This window comes from Pristis pectinata, chromosome 10, assembly GCF_009764475.1.
Source record: "Pristis pectinata isolate sPriPec2 chromosome 10, sPriPec2.1.pri, whole genome shotgun sequence".
Classification (NCBI taxonomy): Eukaryota; Metazoa; Chordata; class Chondrichthyes; order Rhinopristiformes; family Pristidae; genus Pristis; species Pristis pectinata.
In genome coordinates, this window is record NC_067414.1 from 95,396,124 (window position 1) to 95,420,792 (window position 24,669).

The 24,669-nt window shown below is 43.9% G+C and overlaps 1 protein-coding gene across 4 annotated transcripts in view; it reads left to right on the top strand.

The window, feature by feature from the left end:
• Nucleotides 1-24,669, top strand: part of LOC127574799 (CSC1-like protein 2) — a 156,979-nt gene that overhangs the window by 121,356 nt on the left and 10,954 nt on the right. For all 4 annotated transcript variants that reach the window (XM_052024162.1, XM_052024163.1, XM_052024165.1 and 1 more), the window contains 5 exons: nucleotides 1,684-1,770; nucleotides 2,697-2,762; nucleotides 8,209-8,371; nucleotides 15,737-15,842; nucleotides 22,326-22,493. In XM_052024162.1, the coding sequence (XP_051880122.1) occupies nucleotides 1,684-1,770; nucleotides 2,697-2,762; nucleotides 8,209-8,371; nucleotides 15,737-15,842; nucleotides 22,326-22,493 (590 nt within the window). The remainder of the gene's footprint in view (nucleotides 1-1,683; nucleotides 1,771-2,696; nucleotides 2,763-8,208; nucleotides 8,372-15,736; nucleotides 15,843-22,325; nucleotides 22,494-24,669) is intronic.

Sequence of the window (24,669 nt, forward strand, 5' to 3'; positions counted from 1 at the left end):
CCAAACTCTTGATGGACACCTCCCCCAACTCAGTTAATGTCCCAGCCCTTGCCTTGACGCCATCAAAACTAGCACTACGAGGTCTCACAGTTTGAGTGCACTCTTGGAGATGTATATTGGAATTGGTTTATTATTGTCACTTGTACCGAGGTACAAGTCTTGCATACCGTTCATACGGACCAATTCATTACGCACTGCATTGAGGTAGTACAAGGTAAGACAATACAGAATGCAGAGTAAAGTGTCACAGCTTCAGAAAGTGCAGTGCAGGTTGACAACAAGGTGCAAGGTCATAATGAGGTAGATTGTGAGGTCAAGAGTCCATCTTATTGTACTAGGGGACAATAGTCTTATAACAACTGGGTAGAAGCTGTCCTTGAGCCTGGTGGTACGTGCTTTCAGCCTTTCGTATCTTCTGCCCGATGGGAGAGGGGAGAAGGGAGAATGTCTTAGGTGGATGGGGTCTTTGATTATGCTGGCAGCTTTACTGAGGCAGCGAGAAGTATAGACAGAGTCCATGGAGGGGGAGACTGGTTTATATGATGTGCTGAACTGTGTCCACAACTCTCTGAAGCTGCTTGTGGTCCTGGGTAGAGCAGTTGCCATATCAAGCCACGATGTATCCAGATAGGATGCTTTCTATGGTGCATCAGTAAAAGTTGGTGAGTGTCAAAGGGGTTATGCCAAATTTCTTTAGCCTCCTGAGGAAGTAGAGGCACTGGTGAACTTTCTTGGCCGCGGCGTCTACGTAGTTGGAACAGGATCGGCTATTGGTGATGTTCACTCCGAGGAACTTGAAGCTCTCAACCTCAGCACCGTTGGTGTAGACCGGAACGTGTGCACTGCACCACCAGCCACCACCCCCCCCCCCCCCCCCCCCCCCCCCCCACCTTCCTGAAGTCAATGACATCTCTCTTGTTTTGCTGGCATTGAGGGAAAGATTGTTGTCATGACACCATGGACTGGGCTGACCAAGTAAAATAATGGGGATATGGAGGTGAGAGAACGAGGCGTTTTCTCCCCCAGGGAAAAAACTTCATATAAATGCTAAATCTTTTCATCATTTGAATGTTATAGAACCAATGAAATAGCCACATTCTATTCAATTTGTAATCACTGTGGAATAGTAGGCAATTTATAAATAGCAATTCTAAGAAATGGCAATAAGATAATCTGTTCAAATGATGTTGATTCAGTGACATCTTGGTCTACAGATAACTTCCCTGCGTTTTTTTTGAGATTTTATGTTGAGCCAATCAATGCCACCTTTTGTAAAAACAGGAAATGGTGGAAATACTCAGCAAGTCAGGCTGTGCATCCCTGGGAAGAGAAATGGGGTTAATGTTTCGGGTCAAAGACTCTTCAATAGATCTTCTATCTGAAACATTAACTCTGTGTCTATTCCCACAGATGCACCTGACCTTCTGAGTATTTCCAGCATTTTCCGTTTTTGTTTTTAAGATTTCCAGCATCTGCAAGTTTAAATGTTTTCAATGCCATCTTTTGGTTTAGAGAGCATCTAACTCGAAAGAGAAAACTACAGTGCTCCCTTTTATTTATTTTTTTCAGCCACAATTATATATGTTTCTACAAGTTTCACTTGAAGCCTTGACATTTTGAGTTTTTGGGGTCTAGAAGTTCTGGTTACGATGCCAAATTTAATCCCTGCTCCATCTCTTGCAGGTCAGGGGAAAATCGAACAACGATGCACAAATGCTACACTTTCCTTATCTTTATGGTTTTAATTCTGCCATCACTGGGCCTCAGCAGGTGAGTTAGCCAAGTTTAAGAACCTAAACAATTCAATGTGTATATTCTCCAGCATTTCAGCAAGCAATGCCAATCTTTTGGTACAGAGGCATGTACAAAATGTGGAAAGTGATTGGATGTGTTTAGTGCAGTGTCATTGATTTAGTAAATAAAAGGCATCAGGGACACTCACCTGGCATAGGATCTTTTGAGCTTGTAGGTGGTGTCGGGACTTGCCTAAAGCATCATCTCCAAGTACTTTCTCTCCCAATCCCTTATCATGCTTGTAGTGTGATAGTGTGTGATCTGATAGTGTGTGCCAATAATAGTGTCCAATGGATCAGAAACCTCGAGCTGTAAACATTCTTGTTAAATGGAGGCAACTCTAGCCTTGAGCATTTTCCCCAACCCCAGTGGACTAGTGAAATAAAAGATTGCTACCCGTGAATTAGTTTGTGAAGAAGATGTGCATTGTACTTCCAAGCTGTAGAATTGTTGTTCCCTTGATCTTGCCTGGGTTGCCTTGTGTACGGTTACCCTAAAAAGGACAACAATAGTTTGATTGTTCTGATAGCTCTCCTGCACAGTGTAGAGATTGGAATCTGGATCCTGATTCCATATGTGAAACTTTCCACAGCACAATCCTGATGTGGCCTCTATTTTGCTTTTCACAAGTTACTTAACAGACTGAGACTGGGAATTGCTTGCTTAATCTTAACTCTTCTCAAAACATAGTCATCCTGATGCAACGAGGGCTCCTGAAGGAGCCCTTTTTTTGAAACCAATTTTCTGAGGGTGGTGTGGAAGAAAATCGATAATGAAGAGCATTAAAGGTGAAGTTGCTGCAATGGAGTAATAACTCGGCAGATCCAGTCCGAACAGATTTGCAGCAAGCCAGTATGTAAATTATCCATAAATCTCTAAGACTCTGCTTATTTCGATTCTAGTCTGGACCTGTTTTTCCGTTGGCTGTTTGACAAGAAGTTCTTGGAAGAAGCCACCGTACGGTTTGAGTGAGTATCTGACTACAAAGCTCCTCTCTGTTGACCGATATGCACAGAATTTCTCTAGGTCTGGCTTTTTCCAGGTTTCCTAACCGTTCGGTGGTTGGTCTGGCAGTGGGGTTTATTGGGAGTTTGTACTTTGAGGTATGGTCTGTTGATGGGTTGGAGTTGGGGGGTATGCTTTGTTGGCTGGGTTTCAGTGGTTAACAGGTAACCTAGTCTTCAAGAATTTACCTGATGGGTTCAACCCTTCATGCTTATTCTTACCTGCCAGGTATTGAGACCTTTTTAAAAACCTGGCTGTTGCAGGTATAAAAGCAGAGGTAAGAAGAGTCATTAAGATGGTTTAAATGATCACGTGCGAGCAAATTGGCTACTTGCCCCTTATCTTTTGTCCATTAAAGTCTGATGTTGGCAAGCTTGGAGTGTTTCAGGTTAGCCACTGACACAGACCTAGAACTCTTTCCTCTTACTAGGCATTTCTGCTCCCATGTGGTGGAAGCAGATGGAACTCAAGTTGCTGATAAATTCATACTGCATTCACTTAAGGGAGAATATGAGTTAATGTTTCAGATCAATGACTTCATCGGGTCTTTTCACACTGAAGATCTACTCTTCCTATCTCCATCAATGCTGCGTGACCTTTAATTTTTTTTAAATTTTATTTACAGCGTGGTAACAGGCCCTTCCGGCCCAACGAGTCCGCGCTGCCCATTTTAAACCCAAATTAACCTACCCGTACGTCTTTGGAATGTGGGAGGAAACCGGAGCACCCGGAGGAAACCCACGCAGACACGGGAAGAATGTACAACCTCCTTACAGACAGCGACGGGAATCGAACCCCGATCGCTGGCGCCGTAATAGCATCACGCTAACCACTACGCTACCGTGCCGCCCAGCTGAGTATTTTCAGCATTCTGTTTTTGCTACAGTATTGAAGGCACCTGTTTGTGATCTTCTCTCACACAATAAAACAGGAGAGAAGACAAGCTGCTTCTGGAACTCACAGGTCATCTGTGCTCTTACAGATGGAGCAGTTTCGTGGTTCTGTCAACTGTAGGCAGTACAGAGGAAGCAAAGTGAAATAATTTACAAGGGAGGATGAAACCAAGTCAGATTCTGTAGTTTAAGTTGTATGAGCTGGAGCTTTGATAATATGAACTGACCGAGTCTTTCAGAATCAAATTAATTTTAATTGGTGTGCTTTTCAAAGAGGGGTTAGGAAGAGACTTACGTTTTTTTTTGTTGGATGTTTTAAGTAATTTCCCAGGTGTGAACAAAGAAAAGGGGTTGCATTTCCATCACTGCTTTCATGACAACGGGGCATCCTGAAACAATTCATACCCAACGAAGTGCTTTTGGACAGAAAAAGTGAGAGTCATTGGAATGGTAGCTAGATGATGCAATAGGGGAGAAACTTGGTTTCTTGACTTGCATATACATAGTTTTGGAATGTCTACCAGCTGGTGGTTATGAGAGAGAGGGAACAACATAGAACAGCACAACACAGGAACAGGCCCTTCAGCCCACCTAATTAATCTAGTAATTAAATGCCTAACAAAACCAATCCCTTCTGCATACACAATGTCCACATCCCTCCATTCCCTGCACATTCGTGTGCCTATCCAAGAGACTCTTAAACACCACTATCTTAACTGCTTCCACCACCACCCCTTCCAGGCACCCACCGCTCTGTGTATATATTTTTTTAAAAACTTGGGAATTGGAATACTTGGAGAATTTTGCCAAGGCCTCAATTTCTGCAACATCGTCAGAGCAGTGGAAGCCTCAATATTTGGTCTGGCCAGCTTCAGTACCGATGGAGTGGCCCCTGGAAATACAGAGGAAGAAAACTCGGCAAAGCCTATTGTCATTTGGATGAATGTGTTTTTTAAGGCATCTTGAGCACATGAGGTGGTGATGGCTTCATAAAGAATAGACAGACCCTGTGCTGAAGAGGTGTCAGTGTTGTTTGAGTATATTAGAAGCTCCATTGAGACTTGAACTTGTTACGAGGCTTTTTCATCATTTTCGCTGAATGTTTGGCCTATGTTTTTTGCACGTTGTTACACTATTGGACTTGGGTAAAGCTCTTGCATTTAGTTAATAAAAACTAACTGAAATATCATGACTTTGAGGTTTATGTCTTTACACCTTGCAGTGACATTATCCTGGACTGGGTTTTGCAAGACTTGAATTAGGGCATCACCCTGAAAATGCCCAGGTTCTAACTGACTAATGCTGAGAAGAGCTTATGACATTGAGAGTAATAGGGGTTGTAAAACAAGTGATCGTCTCGTCTTGTTGTAGACTATTTCAATAGCAGGACCTTTAGGAGCATTGATGTATGGAGGGATCTTGGGGTGCAAGTCCATAGCTCCCTGAAAGTAAAAACACAAGTGGATAGGGTATTAAAGAAGGCATGAGTATATTTACCTTCATTGGTCGGGATGTTGAGTTCAAAAGTTGGGAAGTCACGTTACAGCTGTATAAAACTTATGGTTAGTTTGGAGTTCTGGTCGACCCATTACAGGAAGGATGTAGAGGCTTTGAAGGTGCAGAAGAGATTCACCAGGAATTTTGGATAAGAGAGTATTAGCTGTAAGGAGATGTTGGACAAACATGGATTGTTTTCTCTCGTACGTCAGAAGCTGAAGAGCAAACTGATAAGAAGTATATAAAATTATGAGAGGCATAGATAGGGTAGATGGTTGTTCTTTTCCCCAGGGTGGAAATGTCAAATACGAGAGGGTGTAGCTTTGTAAAAGGGGGGGGGGGGGGGGGGGGGGGGGGGGGGGGGAGGCATTTAAAGATTTACGAGGCAAGTTTTTTGTTTACAGAGAATGGTAGGTGCCCAGAATATGCTGTCGGGGAAAGTGGTGGAAGCAAATACAATAACAGCACTTATGAGGCATTTAGACAGGCATATGAACCTGCAGGGAATGGAGCAATACAGACCATGTGCAGGTGGATGGGATTAGTTTAAACTGGCATCTTTGTCAGCACAAGACATTGTGGGCTGAAGGGCCTTTGTGTTCCATGTTTATCAGGATTCAAATGAGAAGTACCTTGAACAGAGATTTTGACCTGTTTCATGCTTTTTATGTACCCTTTCCCCCTACTCTATACCAAATCTATTTCCTTTTTCACAAGATCACAAGACAAAGGAGTGGAAGTAGGCCATTCGGCCCATCGTGCTTTTCTTGCCCTGTCCTCCACAACAATCCTCTGGGTGAGGAACTGGAGGGCCGCTGACCTCGAATGACCATTCTTCATGGAAGATTCCATTGTTGCACCTTTACCTGGCAAACGCACACACAACAACCAGCTGAGGGGAACCCCATAGAAACCAGGAGTTGGGCTCTCTTCCAGCAGATCCTGAGTCTCATGGTGGTGAGGCTGCTGCAACTGCTGACACCCCAGACATTTTTGGGGTGATCAGTGCTATAACAATATTGTTAGTTATGATTTTATTGTTAAACATTGCCTCCACCAATGACACAAAGATGGGTGCTTAGGTACAGATGACAAACAGTGCATCATGCAGTATATATAATCAGTTACTAAAGGCTTAGTTTGTTTAAAGAGTGAAGGAAAGAAACTACAGCAACGTCACTTGTAAAAGGGCAACTCTTCAGGAAAATGTACTGAGTGGGGCAGCACGGTAGCGTAGCAGTTAGCACGACGCTATTACAGCACCAGCGATCGGGGTTCGATTCCTGCCGCTGTCTGTGAGGAGTTTGTACGTTCTCCCGTGTCTGCGTGGGTTTCCTCCGGGTGCTCCGGTTTCCTCCCACATTCCAAAGACGTACGGGTAGGTTAATTTGGGTTTAAAACGGGCGGCGTGGATTCATTGGGCCAGAAGGGCCTGTTAACCACATTGTAAATAATTTTTTTAATTTTTAAAAAATTTTTTAAATTTTAAAAATTAAAAACTTATATTTGAAGGATAGTTGCGTTTAAAGTACATGCACAACTCAAGTCACTTGCAGCAATGTGGTCACTATACCTGATTGACAAGGGAATTACCCAGTCACCTCCTCTTTGGCTGGTTATAGCATTGTCACCAAAAGTAGCCAACAATTAAGTTTTGGAATATTTGAATGTTGACCAGATTTTAATATACGATGGTTATTGGGAAGAATTAACGTCATTGGTTTGGCCTGTCTATGCCTACAAACAGTTCAGAGTGAAAACTGTAATTGCTTCACTAAATGAACTAATTTGTGTTGAAATGAGTGTGTTGTATGTTGGCTTTGGTAAAACAGACTTGGTATTCATGAGAGGAGCCGGTCACTATTTCTTTGTTCTAGGCTCATTCTCGTGCCTGGAGGTTGCCATTATCAATAGTAGCAGATCACAAGTGAATGTTTACAGTGAGTTATTGGTTGTATTAATCCACACTAATGAAAACTTAAACATTGGATTTCATCCCCAATCTTGGGAATACACTTGACCAATTGAAATAGAGGAATGGATGAATACTAAGAATGTTGCACAGTGATACAGCTGGTGGAGCCTCTGCCTCTCAGCTCCAGCAACCAGGGTTCAATCCTGACCTCGGATGCTGTCTTGGTGGAGTTTGCGTGTTCTCCCTGTGACTGGGTTTCCTCTGCGTGCTCTGGCTTCTTCCCACATCCCAAAGATGTGTGAGTTTCTAGGTTAATTGACCGCTGTAAATTGCCCCCTAATGTACAGGTGGGTGGCAGAATCTGGGAGGAGTTGATGGGGAATGTGTGGAGAATGGGTTACAGGGAAGATCAATGGGGGAATGTTCTTTGTGCTGACATTAGACTGGACGGGCTGAAATGGCATCCTATGTCATGAGAAAATATTGGAATTGGTTTATTATCGTCACATGTACCGAGGTACAGTTAAAAAAAACTGTCTTGCATGCTATCCACACAGATCAATTCATTACACAGTGCATGGAGGTAGTACAAGGGAAACCAATAACAGAATGCAGAATATAGTGTTACAGTTACAGAGAGAGTGCAGTGCAGGTAAATATTTCTTTTCATCAGAGATATTCTATTATGAAGGAGATCAATGCAGTAAAATGCCTAAATAACATCGATGTGAATGATTGTCGAGACGTGCTGTGGTCTGGATGCAGCATTAATCCTAATGTTCTTCCCTCAACTTGGCTGGAAATTCATTCCAGGAGAATTCTCTCTCTCCAATGGCATCTGCATTAATTTACTGCCAGAGCACAGGAGCCAGAGGAGGCCACCAGGCCCCTCACTCAACCCTGCCACATCATTTGGTATGATGGCTGATCTGTGCTGGCCTCTTCTGTGTCAGTTCCCCATAACCCACATTCCCTGAATAACCCACATTCATCAAGCCCGCCCACCTCTGCGTTTGTCCAGTGGAATGGGTTTGCACATTATACAAAGTGGTGATCTTTAGCTAGCTGCCAGTTCTTACTCGGCTCATCTGTTTTCTGTTTTAGGTGTGTCTTTCTCCCCGATAACGGTGCTTTTTTTGTGAACTATGTGATTGCTTCAGCATTCATCGGAAATGCCATGGACTTGCTGCGCATCCCAGGCCTGCTGATGTACATGATCCGCCTGTCCTTGGCAAAGTCGGCAGCAGAGAGGAAAAATGTCAAACGCGTAGGTCTCATTGATTTGTCTTTCTCTCCTGGTATGCCAGCCCTGTGCTGCTACTCGCAATGAAAGTTACAACCCTATTGTAAAAGTGCTTTTGTAATTGTATATCAGCCCACATTTGAAATTTCCTTTCCCACACAAGCAGACCTTGTTATTTGTCTGTGGATCAGCAAGTCTGTCCACTATAATTGGAATTGCTCCCGCATAGGTACAGATAACCTCAAGTCAGATGCTGGGTGGGACTGGACTGAGTAATTCTACTCATGAGCTGCATTATTTTAGATTTTAAACTCTAAGCAGTCCCTCTGCGCTTGGGAGTTCCCTCTCATCTCTGCATTTCCAGGGAGATGGTGTGAATCCATACCAGGCAAATTTGTTGATACTTAGCATCTTGGTTTGAAAACTCTTCAATGTAGTAATGAACATCGGTTGGCCAACGGGAATATTTGCTATGTTGTTTCATGCAGTTTTGTTTTGGGTTCATTTTTCCCCCGCCCACGACCCAATGATATTTTCCCCAAAAATTAGGAACATCTTGAATCCTACAAAGAAGGTCACTCAGTCCCTTAAGCTGCCTCTGCTATTCAATGCAATCCTGGCTGATCTGATTGCAACCTCAACTCTGCATTGCTGCCTACCCATAGTAACCTTTCAGCCCCTTGTTTATCAAGAATCTTTCTACCATTGTCTTAAAATTAGTCTGACTCTGCTTCCAGTGGCCTTTGAGGAAGAACATTCCTCAAGACTCTCAACCCTCAGTGAAACTTTCTCCTCGTCAGTCTTAAATGGGGCATCCCTTATCTTTCTGAAACAGTGACCCTATTTCTGGGTTCTCCCACAAGTTGGCATCCTCCCTGTCAAGCCCACTCATGATCTTGCATGCTTAAATCAAGTCACCTCTCACTATTCTAAGCTCCAACGAATAGGAGCGTAGCCTGTCCAACCTTTTCTCACAAGACAACCTGTCCACTCCAGATATCGTCAAATAATCCTTCTCTGAACCACTGGTTAACAACCTCAAATAGAGCAATACCCTATCAATATATACGTTGTATCCACATACTAGTCTTTTGCAAATTGTGCATTAGGACACCCAGATCCTTCTGCATCTCAGAGCTCTGCAATTTCACACCATTTAGATAAAACTCTGTTTCTATTTTTCCTGTTAAATTCGGAAACTTCCCACATTATATTCTATTTGCCAGATTTTTGCACACCCACTCAACCCATCTGCAGATGCTGGTGCAGAGGTTCAGGAACTAGACACGATTCAGGCAAGGGCCCAATTTACTCTGGTGGAGGGGACATCCCAGTTCAGAAAGGAGGAAGACCTCTCAGATTTAGTAACTATAAACTTCCATGCCTTCATCCCCAACCCTGCACTTTGGAGTTCTGCATGACTTTGATTACGTATTACAAAAGACAAGTCTGGTAACTAGTATTAAAATGAATTTGAAGCATAAAGATTTCAAAAGGGGTGGGTTGGGGGGAGAGACTTCTATTTAATCAAGTGCTGATATTCCAACCGTAAAGTTCATGAAGTGTGCTCACCATTAAATTAGATGTTGTGAACCAACTCCCTTTGTACCTGGGAGCTGCTGCCAGTGCTGATTGTGTATGAACACGCATTTGTACATGCGACTGCAGTTTTACTGCTTTCAAAGGCAGAGGGTGTTTTGGCAGTGTTCGCACTTTGGTGCCAGTTTAGAAATCATTCCACAGCACAGGATCTGTTTTGGCCATCGTGTCTGCACCATCTCTTCCTATTCCATCATCATCTTTCCCCATCTTTTTCTAAATCCTTGCATTCTTTTTAGAACATCGAACATTACAGCACAGCACAGAAGTGGGCCCTTGGGCCCACAATGTTGTGCCGACATTTTATCCTGCTCTAAGATCTATCTAACCCTTCCCTCCCACATAGCCCCCCATTTCTCTATCATTCATGTGTCTATCTAAGTGTCTCTTAAATGTCCCTAATGTATCTGCCCCCACCACCCCTGCCGGCAGTGCGTTCCATGCACCCACCACTCTGTGTTTAAAATAAACTTAGCCCTGACATCCTCCTTGTATCCTTCTCCAATCACCTTAAAATTATGTCCCCTCGTGTTAGCCATTGTCGCCCTGGGAAAAAGTCTGACTGTCCACTCAGTCTATGCCTCTTATCTTCTTGTACTCCTTTCTCCAACTATTTATCTCTTTCCTTCTGTGTTCTCTGTTTATCTATGCTTCAGCCACTGAAGCTGTTCTCTTTTACCTTTTGTAAACCCTTCATGGTTTAAAACATCTTTCTCAGATATTCTCAACCACGTCCACTCTGACCCCTGGACCTTACAGTTGTTGTCATAAGCTTAAATCTGATATTCCCATATACAGTATTTGGGCTCTACCTTTCCCTCAACGTTGTAAAAAGTGCAAGGTTCAGGCTTAAACACAGTTCAGGTGTGCTAAATCTAGCTCCAAGTCATGTTTTCATGCATCTCCTCATGAGATTGAGATATCCTGAGAAGCACATCAAGCAGTCTTATCCCTTATGTTCGCAAGTTATTTGGTAGCAATAAAGCATACAGGTCTTCAAATAGGATCCATACGGTAAACCCATGCTATTGCTGGATGTTGCACATCAGATGCTTGCCAGTTTAATCACCTGGATTGGGCTAAATTGGCCAGTCTTGGTTATGGCATCACCACCACATCCACTGTGTTATGCAGAGTAAAGTTTTGCTTGGGTTTGTTTTGGCCACTGTTCTGTTGGATGGTACACTGATGTCTATCTCTATTGAACACAAATTTAGTTAATGTCTGAGATGGGGATGTGCTATCTTCGTGTGGAATAGAATGGATTGAGAAGTGTTTGTACCTTGTAGACCAGAATAATGGTCTCAACCAGTGATTCTTCAAATATGGGTTACAGAGACCCCTCACCCCTGAGGCCACACTCGACCAGCTCCCCCAACCCTACCACCCCAGGAGGCCCAAGGCTGCCAGGGCATCACCCCACCACATGCATCGAGCTGAGGTGCAGGTCTGAAGGCAGAACTTAGCTGAGGCTGACCTGCTGATGTCCAGGTCTGCAGCGAGCAGGCCTCTACTCCATCTACTCGAATGTTGAGGGAATGGGGAAGGAAAAACTTGCACCACATCCTCTCACCACCAACTTAAGCCAGAATTCCTTTCTCTCCCTCTTTCCTTACAGCCACCCAGTCTACTTCACCTCTTCCCAGCATTTCCCCTTTGATGACAAAGCATTTTCCTTCTACCTTGAACAGTTGGATGCAGCTACTGTCCAATAAATGATCGTGTTATTAGTGCAACCAAAGTATATAGTCATTGAAACTTTGAAAGACAGCTATTAGACCTGGAGCAAGACTGGGAAGCAGTCCTGATGAAGAGTCTCGATCCGAAACGTCGACTGTTTATTTCCCTCTGTAGATGCTCCCTGACTTGCTGAGTTCCTCCAGCATTTTGTGTGTGTTGCTCCAGATTCCGGCATCTGCAGAATCTCTCTTGTCTCTGGGAAATAGTGTCATATTCAAGCATAAGATGGGTCTTAAAAACCAACACAAGTTTAAGGACATTTGATCTTAGGAAAGCAGCAGCAATAATTAAGAATCGATATTACTATATCATCCAGCCATTTAACTTTATATAGAGATTTGCAATTGTAATATTTTTATTTGATTAAATTTTTTAAATTTTATTTACAGCCTGGTAACAGGCCCTTCCGGCCCAACGAGTCCGCGCCACCCATTGTAAACCCAAATTAACCTACCCGTATTTCTTTGCAATGTGGGAGGAAACCGGAGCACCCGGAGGAAACCCACGCAGGCACACGGGGAGAACGTACAAACTCCTTACAGACAGTGACGGGAATCGAACCCCGATCGCTGGCGCTGTAATAGCGTCGCGCTAACTGCTACGCTACCGTGCCACCCTTAAGTTAAGAGCTTTTTTCTCTCCTGTTATCGAGAATACTCTCAAACGAATTCAAATGGACAGAAGAATAGATTATAAACTCACTATTGCCTGATACCTGTTTATAATGCAACTTTGCGCCAGCAGAGAACCCAGCAAGCCCTTGCCATCCTGACAGTAGCCTGCAATACCTCAGCCTGTTCGTTGTTTGCGATCCCTAGGAAGTGAGAAAGGAAACGGAGAGCAGCCAACAAGAGGAAATATATTTTTTAAAAAAGGAGACAGGAGAAAGGCAAGAACAGATAAGTAAAAGTGGAGTAAGAGGTGAGAGCAAGGGAAAAAATCATGTTTAAAGGCAGCAATAAATAAAAATAAGTTGGGAGAGGCAGAAATAGCTGGTGTTCTATGCAAGCTGCATTGGTTATGCTGCAGTATTTCACAAACTTAAACAACTCGGTACGTAAATTGGATTAGTATACAATGACGTTCTCGAGACCTGTTCGTCCACGACAATTGAGAGTGAGAAGGAGTAGCGTGCTTCTAAGAGTTTTTTGAAGAATTGTCTGATGTTTCATTTATGAAGCTGGATGTTAGTGCTGTGAGGGAAATGTGCCCTATCTTTACATCCAGTGTCAGCATTGAATGTACCAAACTTGGTTATTGCACTTGTCAAACACAAGGTAAACTTCCGTTTACATCATGACGAACTATATGAAAAGCCTTAAATCTGTTATTTTCCTGATGGGGCTACCTGAAAATTATATATTGACCATAGAAATCTGATCATCTCAGATATCCCCTTGAATTCCCCTTGATGTGCTTCCAATTCCAGGATCGCCTTATGGGGGAGAAACTTCTTTTATCCCCAATTTTCCTCCTTCCCCTTAACTCACGACAAGAAGAAATTTGGCTTCTGCAGCTAAATAAGAGAAGCACTGACCTTGGGATAGCCAAATGAGAAATAAATAGTCTTCTCAGTTTGTGCTTGTGAAGCATTTTTCCTGCAATCAATTGCAAAGCACCAATGAAGTGCAGTTTAGCATTTTGTGTTTGTATTTCATCTTGTGGGATTTTGGTATGGGCAAAATGAATGTTTCCGCTTCAAACAGCCAGCGTTAGCATCAAACAAAACCAGATCACTAATTGCAGATTATTAGTTATTCTCTTTAAACAACCTACTTCAGTCCTAGAAGAATGTCCCCTGCTTGAACCTTTGATGTCTTTGTAATTTGTACATTGCTTGTGCCTCATGTTAAAGCCTGACTTGTGCTGAAGGACCATCCGTGTGGGTGAAGGTCTAGTGGAGTTAATCCAGAGAAAAGACTGACCTGTTGCTTTAGGCTGTAACTAAAATCCAAGGTTTCAGGTGTGAAAACACTGTGGATTACCCAGTTAATATCCCTGGTCTCGCATGCTAGTGTTTTACAAAATAGCAAAAGAGGTGGTGAGTACATAAAGGTGGCTAAATCCCCAAGACCTGACCAAGTGTATCCTAGGACACTGTGGGAGGCAAGGAAGAAACTGGGTCCCTGGCAGAGATTTTTGTATCTTCCTTAGCACTAGGAAGACTAGAGGGTGGCTAATGTTGTGCCTTCATACAAGAACAAGCCAGGGAACTACAGGCCAGTGAGTCTAATGCCAGTGGTGGGAAAGTTACTGGAGGGGACTCTGAGAGACAGGATCCATCTGCATTTGGAAAGGTGAGGATTGACTAGGGAAATCTTTCACGAATCTTGACTTTTTTTTGAAGAGGTGACCAAAAAGATTGACGAGGGTAAGGCAGTAGACATTGTCTACATGGATTTTAGCGAGGTCCCACGTAGTAGGCTGGTCTGGAAGATGAGATCACCTGGGATCCATGGTGAGGTAGCCAATTGGTTCTCAAGTTGGCTTGGGTGTAAGGAGTCGGACAGTGTAGAGGAGGGTTGTTTTTCAGATTGGAGGCCTGTAACCAGTGGTGTGCCGCAGGGATCTGCACTGGGTCCCCTGTTATTTGTCATTTATATTAACCATTTGGATGAGAATGTAGGTGGCCTGATTAATTTGCAGATGACATCAGAAATTGGTGGTGTGGACAGGGAAGAAGGTTGTCCAAGGTTACAACAGGATCTAGATCAATTGGGAAATTGAGCAAAGGAACGGCCGATGGAGTTTAACTCGGACAAGTGCAAAGTGATATATTTTGGGACGGTAAACCAGGGCAGGACATGCACAGTAAGTGACAGTGCCTTGGGGCATGTTGTAGAACAGAGACCCAGGAGTAAAAGTACATAGTTCACTGAAAGTGGTGACATGGTGGTGAAGAAGGCATATGGCACCCTTGCCTTCATCAGACAGGACATTGAATACAAGAGTTGGGATGTCAAGTTACAGCTGTACAAGACGTTAGTGAAACCACACCTGGAGTATTGTGTTCAGTTCTGGTCACCTTACTGTAGGAAGGACGTGATTAAGCTGGGGAAAGTGCAGAAAAGATACTCAAGGATGTTACCAGGACTGGAGGACTTGATTATAAGGAGAGACTGGGACTGTTTTCCCTGGAATGAAAGAGGCTGAGGGGTGACCTTGTAGGGGTTTATAAAATCATGAAGGGCAAAGGTAAAGTGGATAGATGCACTTTTTCCCAGGGTAGGGGAGCCCAAAACTAGAGGGCACAGGTTTCAGGAGAAAGATTTAAAAAGAGGCAAGTTTTTCCACACAGGGTGGTGAGTATATGGAACAAGCTGCCAGAGGAAGTGGTTTAGGCAGGTACAGTTATGTTTAAAAGACCTTTGGACAAGTACATGGATAGGAAAGGTTTGGAGGGATGTGGGCCAAATGCAGGCACATGGGACTAGCTCAGGAAGGCATCTTGGTTGGCGTGGATGAGTTGGGCCGAAGGGCCTGTTTCCATGCTGTATAACTCCTTCTATGAGCAATGTTTATTCTGTTGGTGAACTGGCTTGAAGGATCTGAAGCTCAATGATGTGAGCTAAGCTCAATTAAGTTGCACACAGAAGCCCCCCCAGCACTGCCGTTGCACCTCCAGCTGCCTGCCGTCAAGCCAGTCTCTGGAGTTCAAAAGTAGAGTGCATTACTGCTGAGCTTTGAAGTTTGGTTTGATGCATCTATCTGTTGCATTCTTAGAGCCATAGAGTTATACATAGAAAAACGGGACCTTCACCTCACCCTGTCCATGCAACCATCGAGTATCAATCTATATGAATCCTATTCATCACTACCTATGCTTTGCGATTCATGTGTCTATCTAGATAATTAAATGTTGCGAGTCTCTGCCTCCACCACCCTTTGGATGAAAAAAACTTCTTCCTTTTTATCCCCTTTAAACCTCTTGCTCCTTGCCTTGAACCTGTGCTCTCTGGTTAAGGACACCTCTGCTATGGGGGAGAAATTGACTCATTGACTACCCTATCCGTGCCCCTTCATAATTCCGTGCTCCTTTTGTTCTTCCAGCATCAAGCATACGAGTTCCAGTTTGGAGCAGCTTATGGATGGATGATGTGCGTCTTCACTGTTGTCATGACCTACAGCATCACGTGTCCCATCATCGTTCCATTTGGTGAGTGTCGTCGTGAATGAGGTCGGATTATCCCAAAAGTGTCAGGCCCTGCTGTTAATGCCAGTGAATGATCTCAATGTGTCTGCGGTTCATCTGTGCATTAACATGGATGCAGTATACCGTTAGATCTGTGTGTTTTATTTCAGCTGCGACCCTTGGGTTGGGCAACCTCAACGTTGATTCCCATTTCTCGCGTGGTTCTCCAGTACTTTTGGGTTTTGCCCGACCTGGATGGTGGGTTTCCCAGAAGCATTTTCCCTCCCTTTTGAGCAGTGGGTTGCCCCAGTTTCACTCCATTTCTCTCTTAGTGGGTGGGTTATCCCATGAGCAGTTGCCTCTCAATGTGTTTTGAGAAAGGAAGGAGAGATCTTCTCAAGTTAGTCAGTGTATGGATCAGGATAACAGAAAAGATGGGCTCCGCCTAAGACCGCAAGAAACTGTAGAGAGTTGTGAACGCAGCCCAGTCCATCACACAAACCAGCCTCCTCTCCATTGACTTGGTTTACACTTCCTGCTGCCTGAGGAAAGCAGCCAATATAATCAGGACCCCTCCCAACCCGGTCATTCTCTCTTCTCCCCTCTCCCGTCGGGCAGAAGATACAAAAGCCTGAGAGCACGTACCACTGGCTCAAGGACAGCTTCTATCCTGCCGTTATCAGACACGTGAACTGACCTCTCGTATGGTAAAAAGATGAGTTCTTGATCTCCCAGTCTTCCTTGTCGTGGCCCTTGCACTTTGTCTGCCTGCCTGCACTGCACTTTCTCTGTAACTGTAACACTTTATTCTGCATTCTGTTTTCCTTTTTACTGCCTCAATGTGCTTATGTATGGCAGGATGGCAACACAAACAAAAGCTTTTTCACTGTATCTCGGTACGTGTGACAATAATAAGCCAATACCGTGGTCAAAAGAGAAGAGAGATGGCGATCATTGGATTGGATAATTTCAATGTTAATTCCCATCTGATTTTTCACGATTCACACTGACCTCTCCTGGAAGATTACCATCAGTGCAGTGAGCAACATGTTTTCATAATCAACATAATGATTCTTAGTATTTTCCCTGCCATTGTAACTGTAAATTAATTATTTTTCAGTTATTAGTTTACAACTGATCAAAATGTCTCTCAAGGGAGTGGATGTGAACCATAAATAAGTGTATTGGTTACAAAGCATTAGTGACCCCTTTTTAATTAAAGGCACTTTATGGTGAGGGCAATGGATTAACTAGCAGAGGTTGCTTAGCAGAATATTATCCTCCTGCTCTTTAATTTTGTTAAATGACTAATCGCAAGCTCGCCTGCGGATTCGGTGGCTGCGTACACCGCCTGGTCTGGTACTGAGCACGGAGACTGGGAAAGTTGCAACGTGGCCTAACTGCTAAAGAAGCTGACCTCAACCAAGGTTAAAGTGGCTTCTATACTGCTGCACTAGGGGGCAAAGAACTGGTCAGGACTCCCAAGGGACCCCCTTCTGGGAAATGAGAAGATGAGCAAACAATCTTGCCCGGTTATGACGCACTCATTGATTGGTTCACTTGGTGACACCTGTTCACTTGCAGAGCTGTACTGCGTCAGCGCCTTTTTGGCAGGTGCTGGGGAAAACCCTGGGAGGCAGAAGGGAAAACACTGGATGCTTGAATGTCAAACCCTCCCTGGAAACTCATCTTGACGAGAGTGTTGGAAGTTTTTCACCCCTCCACGTGGGAGGTGCACTACTTCACTAGTAAACTTGGCTCCTAGTGCCTGTGCTCATCTGCACTAATGCTGTAAGAGTTTCATCGGGGTTGAAGTACATGAAATATGTGGAATTTGGAATTCTCATTGCAGATCCCTTGTTGCAGAAGGAAGCGCAAGTAGTTGGACAGCTTTCAAAGGGGATTGCAAGACAGAATGATCTCTTCTGTAATGCAAGGCTCCAGAATTAAGCCTGCAGAACAACTACATGTCCCAACTCTCACCGTTCCATTCACCCGCCGCCCCTGTGTACGCAGGTGTGCACTACCTCCTGGTTAACCAGTGTCATAATTTTTGAATTGTGCATTTTGCATTCCCTTCCCAGTTTTGTCCCTCTACATCTCCGTAATCTCCTCCAGGCCTTTAATTTTATAACATTAGTACCTTTGGACACTCTTTTGCTGCACTATATAAAGGAATGCTGCTGCTGTTCTGATGTTTGACTGCTAACGTAATCCATACTCCAGTCAGTTTGAGGTCAATAAATCACTTGAAGCTTTGGCACAATTTTAGTCCAGTCAGTTTGAGGGCCATAAATTACTTGAAGTTTTGGCACAGTTTTAGTTTGAATTTGTGAAAATTTGGCAGTCCAACTCGTGCATTCTGAAATGTGTAAAATACTTGGATTGCACATGGGTGATTACAGGTCTGCCACTGAGGACCACTTCACTACCCAACCCCAACTACTCTTGCAGTGTGCACTGACCCAGTCTCCAGAACCTGTTGATAGTGCGGTGAAGTAGTTCAAACAGCCTATGATGAAAGCTGAACCACAACTTGCACGTATCGTAACATTGTGCAGCATCAAAGCAGGCTGTTCAGCCCACCAATTCAATGCCAACCATCAAGCACCCATTTGCACTAATCCTACAGTACTCCCTCTTTTTATTTCCCCATATTCTCATCAACCTCATAATCTCATTCGAAATGCCAGCCCACATTCTCTGGATTGGGGATTGAAGAATTCCCTTGCAGGATTCCTACACAAGGAAAGCATTTCTCACCCACCAAAGACGAAACAATAGTTCTGCTCGCCAGAGTGGTCATCCTGCACCTGGATCACTGCCAGTGGACTTTAAATATTGAATGTCCAGCTGTCCAAATGCCAAGTGTAAGCAGGATGTTGAGTTCAAAAACATGCTCGGGAGGTAACAGTTTGAACTTCCCCTGGGGTGAGGAAGTGTTCCTCTGGGGTGAGGGGTGAGGAACACACAATATAAGTTTGGAGCATCATAAAGCACAGAACAGTACAGCACAGGAACAGGCCTTTTGGCCCACAATGTCTGCGCTGAACTAACTAAATTAGTAATAAAATGCCCAACTAAACTAATCCCTTCGGCCTACACAATATCCATATCCCTCTGTTTCCTGCACATTCATGCACCTATCTAAGAGCCTGTTGAAAGCCTCTATCGTATCTGCCTCCACCACCACCCCTGGCAGCGCATTCCAGACACCCATCACTCTCTGTGCATATTTTTTAAAAAAACTTGCCCCGCCCATCTCCTTTGAACTTGCCCCCTCTCACCTTAAATGCGTGCCCTCTAGTATTAGATATTTGAATCCTGGCAAAAAGATGCTGGCTATCTACACTATCTATGCCTCTCATAATCTTATAAACTTCTATCAGGTCTCCCCTCAGCCTCCACCGCTCCAGAGAAAACAACCCAAGTTTGTCCAATCTCTCCTTGTAGCTCATGCCCTCTAATCCAGGCAGCATCCTAGTAAACCTCTTCACCCTCTCCAAAGCCTCCACCTCCTTCCTGTAATGGGGTATGACCAGAATTGAATGCAATGGAAGATCACCTGTGACTCGCACCGGAGATATTTCATCTTGATAAAGGACGTTATCGGTCATAATTCGTACTGGTTCCAGATTTAATTTTGAAATGCATAAGGTAGCAGTGGTGCCACATAAGAGAAACTCGACATTTTTCAGCATCTGTTTATAAAATAATTCTTGCCATTTTTAAATTTTTCATTGAAATTCATTTCCTATTTGGACTGAGCCATTCTGAGCAAGTCCACATCACCTTATAGAATGACCAATTACAACATCACCTTGCCATTAATCAGAAGCTCTTGATTTTGTTTGGGTCATGGAAACTTATCTCAGACTGTTTCTGCTTCTCCATGTGCACTTATTGCATTCCAGGCTCTTGTCTAGTAAGCATCGTGGAGGCCCAGTAAAATTGTTTTAATGAAGTACAAGTGGTCTGCATCAGTTTTAGTGGCCTAAAAGGCATAGAAACAGGAAAAGGTAATTCAATCCCTCATGCCTGCAACATTATTCTATTAGACTATGAAAGATCAGTCCCTCCATTCCATGTTTATTCTACGTCCTCTTGTAACTGTGCTAGAGGTGTCAGGTAACATAGTACAGGACAGGCCCTTCGGCCCACGATGTTGTGCAGAATTTATTAAACGAATGACTCCTACTTAATCTAATCCCTCTTCCCTGCACATTGACCGTATCCTTCCCTTCTCTGCATATTCATGTGTCTATCTAAGGGTCTCTTAAATGCTCCTATACTGTCCGCCTCCCCCCACCATTCCAGGCCTTCGCCCCTCTGTTTTAAAGTAAAACTTGTCTCGCACATCTCCTTTGTACTTTTCCCCCTCTCACCTTAAATACATGCTCTCTAGTACTAGACATTTCAACCCTGGGGAAAAAGGTACTGTCTCTCTACTTACGCCTCGCATAATTTTGTAAACCTGTCTCATATCCCCCCAGCTTAACATTAGTAAACTGTTGCTGTTGCAAGGGCAGACTGGAGGATTCCTCTAGCGCAGGAAGCACCTATTTCTGATCCCACTTTTCTATTCAGTGAAGGTCTTGGTAGGCACAGTATTTCACCAGCATCTCCCAAACCCATGCCCTCTACCACCAAGAACTGCAGACACCACCAAACAGGTTCACCACCAAGTTCAGCACCATCCTGACTTGGAAATGTTTTAGAAGATGAGAGATTGAACCTTAATTTCCCAAAGACCCTGTGGTATTCTCCTACACAAGTCGCTGAACACCACCATGTAGGTGCATCAGGCATTTAGGGGGGCAAATGGTATGTTAGATCCTTTGCTAGAGGATTTAGATACAAGAATAGGGATGCCTTGCACAATTGCAAAAGGCCTTGTAATAGCAAACCTGGAGTATTGTGTGTAGTTTTAGTCTCCTTACTCAAACAAGAAGAATATGCTTAGTATGAACAGAGGGACCTAGGAGTACAAGTGCATATTTCATTGAAAATGACGTCACAGGTAGATAGGGTGGTGAAAAAGGTGTTTAGCACGCTGGTCTTCATTAGCCAGGGCATTGAGTACAGGTGTTGGGACATAATGTTGCAGTTGTGCAAGTCATTGGTGAGGCCACACTTGGAGCACTGTGGACAGTTTTGGTCACCCTGTTATCGGAAAGACGTGGTTAAACTGGATAGAGTGCAGAGAAGATTTACGAGGATGTTGCCAGGACCAGAGGGCCTGAGTTACAGGGAGAGGTTGGCCAGGCTGGGTCTTTATTCCTTGGAATGTAGGAGAATGAGGGGTGACCTTATAGAAATGTTTAAAATTATGAGAGGCATCGATAAGGTGGATGGTAACAGTCTTTTCCCCAGGGTAGGGGGCTTCAAAACTAGGGGGCATAGGTTTAAGGTGAGAGGGGAAAGATTTAAAAGGGAACTGAGGGGCAACTTTTCCATGCAGAGGGTGAAGAGAACATGGAATGAGCTGTCAGAGGAAGTGGGTGAGGCAGGTACCATAGTATCATTTAAGAAGCACTTGGATAGGTACATGGAGGGGAGGGGCTTAGAGGGGTATGGGCCGAATGCAGGAAATTAGGACTAACTGGGTGGGCACCAGGGTCGGCATGGACTGATTGGGCCAAAGGGCCTTTATCCGTGCTGTATCGCTCTATGACTCTGAGTACAGTCAATATTCACCCAGATCGGTTCCTGGGACGGCAGTTCTGTCACATGAGTAGAGATCAAGTAGGCTGGGCTGCTATTTAGGGTTTTGGAAAACTATGCTAATAAATATAAAATAAATTCTTAGAGGACTCAGAGAGAGATGGGGTGGATGTTTCCCTTGTCTAAGGTGCCTGGAGCCGGGGTCACAGATTAAGGGGCAGGCCCTCTAAGGCAGAGATGAGGAGATATTTCTTCACTCGTGGGGCAGTGTAGCTTTGGAGTTTTCCACTCCAGAGGCAGTGAACACTCCGCCACTGAGTTCATCCAAAACTGAGATAGATTGGAGCAACAGCGGGAAATGTGACAAGAAAAATGCTGTTGAGTCAGATGATCAGCCGTGATCTTGCTGAAATGACAAAGCAGGCTCAAAGGGCAAATGGTTTCCTCCTCTTCCTCGTGGTGTTCGCTGTTCCCGCAGAACACTTCAGCCGCTTCTGTCTCTGGCAATCACGGTCTTGCATCCTGACTCTCCCTCTTTCTAACCTCTCATCTCTTCTCTGTCCCCACCTTTATTTGCCTTGGCTGTCCTCACCCCACCCCAAAAAAAAACAAATCTAGCAGTCTGTACCACCATTTCTGAGCTTACCTTCCCCATCCACCTGTTCTTTGCCCCCTGCCAACCTTCCCCCAACACTCCTCTGCCCAACCTCCCTCCCTTTAATATTACCTCATTGTTAAAAGGCGCTAAAGACTTAAGTAAAAACAACAAAAACCAAGATAATGTTCTACTAACTGTATACTTTTTCAATTTAATGTAACGTTTAAATTTTTTTTTGCCTCTAGGTTTAATGTACATGCTTTTGAAACACCTAGTGGATCGTTACAACCTGTACTACGCCTACCTGCCTGCTAAACTGGATAAGAAGATCCATTCGGGTGCGGTAAACCAGGTGGTGGCTGCTCCCATCCTCTGCCTGCTGTGTCTGCTTTTCTTCTCCACTGTAAGAACAGGTGAGGTGATTGACATGCACATCAGCAGCCAGAGACCAAAGTACCCACAATAACCCACATGCATTTGACCACTCTGCTCTTCGTGTTAAAATGCAATCTACAAGTCCTCCCCATCTTACGGACTTGGAGCTGTTGCTTCCACCCACTCCCCTCTTTGCTATTGTCAGCCATGCCTTAGCTCTCGCTTCCGAGCCCAGCTACATTTCTAGTTGAACAAAATCAAGGCTAACACTCCAGTGCATTAGTAATTAAGTCCTGGACCACCAGAAGGTGCCATCTTTCAGATAAACAGACCTTGTCTTGCGATAAGATGGACACTTTTCCTCACAATCTCCTCGTTATGGCCTTGCACCTTATCGTCTGCCTGCACTGCACCTTCTCTGTAACTGGAACACTTCATTATTGGTTTCCCTTGTGCTACCCCAATGTACTGATGGATGGCATGCAAAACAGTTTCTCACTCTACCTCAGCACATGTGACAATAATAAACCAATTTACCCTTAAGTTCTCAGGTGGATCATGCAGGTACTGTTTTGACGAACAGTTCTCAGTTTCTTAGTCGGTATACATCCTTCAACTAACTGTAACCCAAACAGTTGGCAATTCAGAAATGCAGCTGCGAACTGAGTTGCCACCTGGCAGAAGATGCCTGCAGCAGCCAGCATATCCATCCTGCCTGTCTCCTCAACACCCGTTCGTACATACAGGCTACACTTAAGTCAGGAGTTTGTAACCTGGAAAAGACCTGGACGTATCCTATGATCTTACTAACTATATTCCATTACCAATTTTGAAACATTGAAATAGATCATATGACTGCAATTAAAATCTTTTGATGGGTGGCAGAGCAGTTAGCAGTGCTGCCTCTCAGCTCCAGAGACCGGAGTTTGATCCTGACCTCTGATGCTGAAAAGTCAGAGGTCAACTTAAGATGAAAAGCAAAGTGGCCAAATATGTTTTGGTTATTATGAATTCTTTAGTCTCTGGCTGCTGATGGATGTTTAAATAAATATACAGGTAAGACGCATTAACCTGGAAGATCTTAGGTACTGAAATTAGTGCATGCCTGTTAAAATGATGTCCTTATTTATAAGTGTGTTCATTTTAAGTAAGGTTATTCTAGAGGCAGAGCGTTTTCAGTTATGTAAATAACAGGATTGCTCTTCAAGAGAGCTAGCACAGAGCTAATAATGGAGCAGTTCATCAGATTTAGTAATGAATAATGAACTAGATTTAGTTAAAATCCCTTAATTGCATGAGCATTTAGTTATTACCACAGGTAGAAGCCTTTGGGGTTATGTTGGCTCCCAGCCTAGCAACCACATCAGACCACCCTCCCCTCCCCTTATTTCTCTGTATCCCTGCAACTTATTTACTCTTGCATGTCCTTGCCTTGCTTTTCAATCTTTGCCTTCACTGAGGGTTAACTTAGTGGTTAATTAACCTACCAGCACCACTTTGGGATGTGGGAGAAAAGCTCAGCTGACCAGAAAAATCCAGCATGGCCACAGAGAAGGTGCAAACTCCACACAGACAACGTCAGAAGTCCGGATCAAACCCAGGTCCCTGCAGCTGAGAGGCAGCAGTGCTAACTTCTCTGCCACCCATTAAAAGATTTCCATCACTGTTATACTTTGGATTTCAATGTCATGGTATCAAAAAGGGGGTAATGGAATATAAAGTTTATATTTTTATATATGTGTATATATAGTAAATTATAGAGTTGTTGGGCACTATAATGAGACCAGCTGCCCATGGTAAACTGGACAAATCTACTAAATGATGTGGACCAATAGAAGTTGCTAAAATAAAATTGCCAAATCAATTTCCACCCTACTGGGGGGGTGGTGGGGGTGGTTAGCAGCAGAGGAACATGGATGTCAAAAGAGGTAAGAGGCAACAAAAGAGTTGTGAAGAGGATACCAATAGGAGGGCTTTAGAGAGAACACAGTGTACGTTTATCAGAATGATTACTGAACTTCAAAGATTAAATTAAAATGGGGAGAATGGGGTTACATTGTCTGGAATTTAGAAGTTTGATATTAATGCTTTCCAGATACTGAAGTGAATTGATGGAATAGATAGCATACAATTTCTGCTGTTTAGGGAGTCGGACTAGGGGGGCAACATTTACAAAATGGAGCCAGCCCTCTTAGGCATGAAGCAGGCAACACC